This window comes from Populus alba, chromosome 6, assembly GCF_005239225.2.
Source record: "Populus alba chromosome 6, ASM523922v2, whole genome shotgun sequence".
NCBI lineage: Eukaryota > Viridiplantae > Streptophyta > Magnoliopsida > Malpighiales > Salicaceae > Populus > Populus alba.
In genome coordinates this window covers 15,400,120-15,404,016 of record NC_133289.1, presented here as the reverse complement: position 1 = coordinate 15,404,016, position 3,897 = coordinate 15,400,120, and the positions used below count along the sequence as shown (strand labels likewise).

Here is a 3,897-nt window from a genome sequence, read left to right as displayed (position 1 = left end):
ACAATTATATTTCTTATTCATATAAAAAAAAGTGACCTATAATATTTTTCTTTAAACTTACCTGGGTTATAGAAATAATTCCGTTTGAGATAATGTTATAAAATTCTTATACCTTAAAATTTTATCATATAAAATGAATGAGGTAAAGAGTGGAAACCTCAATCATGCCCCAACTTAATAGGATCAGAAGGTGATTTATTTTTCCTCAAAAAAATTAGGGCCAAGGAAATTTTTAACTCCTATAAAGATTAAACTATAATTCATTTTACGCGGTTACTCAGACTCTGAAGGTTTGTCATGTGACTTTCAATATAATCCAATTAATATTAGTTGTCATCTGACTTTAAAAATTAATCAATTAGATTTAGTTGTCGTAACATAGATGTAATATTTTCTTCTCAATTCAGGAATCTCTTGGTTGTCGTGTGACTTGTAAAATATATATTACTCAATTAGAACCAGTCGTCCTTGCTTTCTCTCCAAGGATTACCGTTGACTTTTATTGGTATAATTAAGCTAATAGGATGTTATTATTATTAGGCTATTTTAGACGGCCGGGAGCTCTGTTTTACCAATCGTCGCTCTTAAACGTTGAAGATCTTTCTCATACTCGCAAGTCTTAATCTTCTTGGTTGAAGAATAAAGATCGTTGAAGCCTCTATCAATCGTCTCTGGAGGTCTCATTTCTTGAATCCTTAAAAGTTCTTAACTTTCTTGAATCCTCTCTCAAACGTTGAATATTATTTCCTGCTTCTTTTACTTCCAAAAATACACACCTGCTAAACATTTATTGTGTCGGGGGCAGGGATGGCTCTTTCCTTGAGCCGTTACGCTTCGCATTTCCGTGATAGGTTAACTCCCATTTTAAAAGAGAGGTGAGATCTTTTATCTTTTACTCAGGGCTATCATAATTTGGATTAATATTTTTTTTTTTTTAATGTGGGATTCCTAATTTACGTATTTGGCAAGATAACTTTTTTTTTTTTTGTAGAGACAAAAAGGAACGGGAGATGTCAGTAGTAATGGCAACCATGACTGGTCATCCTTTGCCTGAAGATGTGGTAATTGAGATTTTATCACGACTTCCCGTGAAAAATCTACTGCAGTTCAAGTGTGTTTGCAAATCATGGTATGCTACCATTACAAGTCCCAATTTCATATCCAAGCATCTAAGAAATTACTATAGTAAAAGTGACGACAGCGATTGCCTCCTTGTTCAGTATTGCGTAACCCAAGCGGGTGAACTTGAATCTCTTGAGTTGTTGCTAGACGAGACACCTAGAGTTTTATCATACGCCTCGCTTGATAACATGCCGTTTCACAGTCCATTTCTTTGTGGTCCTTGTGATGGAATATTTTATATGTATTGCGATTTTTATGATTTTCGTGCTCTCTGGAACCCCGCAGTTAATGAATTCAAATTTTTACCTCCCTTACCCCATCCTCCATCCAATTTTTCTTATAGTCCACAATATGATGCTTATGGTTTTGGATCACATCCAGTAACTAAAGATTACGAAGTGGTGGTTATGAAAGATTACTGGCGTGAAAAAGAGGAAGAAAGGGGAGGCAGGTATCCTTTAGGTGTGTTCGTGTACTCATCTAGGACTGGTTCTTGGCGACATTGGGGAGATTTATCACGTTATTATTATTTGCAAAATAATAAATGTTACATTTGTATGAATGGAGTACTTTTCTGGTTGGGATCATATGAAATATGTGGAGATCCTGAAGTGATTATTTCTTTTGACATGGCTACGGAAACCTGCCAAGAGATACAGCTACCAGATTGTGACAAGTTAATTTATCGTCAGTGTCTTGCAACGTACGAAGACTCCCTCGCTATATTGGATGTTCGTGAGAAGTTTCTTCATATGTGGACACTGAATGATAGCTGTTGGGTTAAAAAATTTTCTATTGGGCCTCTTCCAGAAATCTCGTATCCGATTGGGCATTGGAAGAACAGTAAGCTGATTTTGGTTTCTGACTCTGGTGAACTAATCTTATGTGATCCCAGCACTCAAGAAATAAGTGGTCTTGGATTAACGAGGTGGGTTCGGTGTGTAGGAGTTTTTGCTTACAAGGAGAGCCTAGTTCTGGTGAATAATGGAAAGGGCTGCGAGCAACACAAACAGAAAGCTGACATGGACTCTGATTTTGTAATCAGGAGTCGAAACAAGGAGTGTTTTCTCTTGGAATCATATTATGATGAAATAATTAATTTATTTGATTAATGTTCTATGTAATATTATGCTGTCATTAATCCTTTACAGGCAAGTTTTATCCATATATAATGGAGCTATCTAGATGTCCAGAGTTTGAGCTTGTCTAATAATAAAATAAAATGAAATACCATCCTCTCTCATATCATATTACTGTTCTAAAAGGGAAAATCTCAATAGACTTGAACTTTAATTATAATATTCTTCGTGCTAGTCTAGAATAATTTACGAAACTTAAAAAATATAAACATATCTTTAATAACTATATATACATGTAGGAGAATTAAAAGAATACCTCAAAATTATTTCCAACACTTCCATTCAATTTTGAAAATCTTGTATTTCTTGAAATTTAGAAAAAAGCTGGAGGATTATCTTGCCATATGTTGGAGAATCATTTTGTCATGCCTAAGGAACCTTTCTCATCTCTTGTTGATGAGAAAAACTTCAATGTCTTCTTTATTTATTTTTGGGGACATTGGTGTCACTATTTATGGATTTTCCATCTTTATCTTATTAAGGTCTTTCTTGCAACTTTCTCTAATCCACTCTTTTCATCATGACTAACTAATGGCGTCTCATTGTCATCTTTTCAATTTACTTTTCTTCAACAATTGTATCTGTCTTAAGATGACTATTCTTATTTATTTTTCTCCTTTTACAGCAATTGTCATATTTCTTTTGCCAAATATTTTTCTTTCAAGATTTGGCTCTTTAAGTAGCTATTCTATTTTGGTTCATTGTTGATCAAGTTATTATTATTATTATTTTTTTTTTATAATGGCTCCTTGACCATTTTTCATGTCTTTCTTTATAAAGAAGTTTCTTTTCTTTATTTAGGTGTGATCTCCTTTGTCCCACACTTTTTCTTGTGCAATGACTTGCCAACTTGAACTAAGCCTCTCTTTTAGGTTTTCTTTATCTCTCTTAATGCAAGGTCTCAATTCTCTTATTAGGCTCTAATCATCTTGCACCTTTAAGTTTTCAAATGTCACTTTTCTATCCTCTCTCATTTAGGATCTTTATTTCTTCTACGCATATGCTATAATCTTAGATCATTTGGTTGCGTGGTAGCTTCCACGTTTAGGTGTCACCATTAGTATCAGTTGTTTGGTAAATGATGAATCATTGTTTACTATTAATGGGGGACTTATCAAAATTTATAGACGCGTTTGCGTGCCGCTGAAAGCAGCTCCAAGTTGCTTTACCTACATCTGCGTGGTAACCAGTGAAGTTTTTGTCAAGAAGTGAAAGAGAAGTGAGAGCTCTCTCATGTTATTCAAACCAATCTGATATGGGGTCCATTGTGGATGATGATATTTTCAATATCAATGCCAAGGTTTGAGCCAATGAAAGGGTTTGAAGTGCAGTAAATAGTATTCTTAACAAAATAAGGATTCTTAACAATGATCATATTCAAAACAACTAGAGATTGTGATTTTTCAAAAAAAAAAAAAAAACAAAAGATCAAACACTTTCTAGTTTTAAGTGTTCAGATTTCTATCGCCCATGAAAAGAGAAATTGAGAGATAAAATAAAATGAGAGAGAGAGAGAGAGAGAGAGAGAGAGAGAGAGAGAGAGAGAGAGAGAGAGAGAGAGAGAGAGAGAGAGAGAGAGAGAGAGAGAGAGTTTAGTGTGATTTGAAGAGATAAAATAGGACAATAGAGAGAGATA

At 34.2% G+C, this 3,897-nt stretch overlaps 1 protein-coding gene across 2 annotated transcripts; it reads left to right on the top strand.

Annotated features, from left to right (window-relative positions):
* Positions 1 to 321: 321 nt before the first annotated feature.
* LOC118057948 (putative F-box protein At3g22650) lies at positions 322 to 2,370 on the top strand. 2 transcript variants are annotated; one of them, XM_035070686.2, is made up of 3 exons: positions 322 to 677; positions 806 to 875; positions 992 to 2,370. In XM_035070686.2, exons 2-3 carry the CDS (start codon positions 808 to 810, stop codon positions 2,232 to 2,234), a joined length of 1,311 nt encoding a protein of 436 aa, XP_034926577.1. In that variant the 5' UTR covers positions 322 to 677; positions 806 to 807; the 3' UTR covers positions 2,235 to 2,370. The 2 variants fall into 2 exon arrangements, with proteins under 2 accessions (XP_034926577.1, XP_034926576.1); XM_035070685.2 differs by having other exon boundaries at positions 322 to 875.
* The last annotated feature ends 1,527 nt before the right edge of the window (positions 2,371 to 3,897 follow it).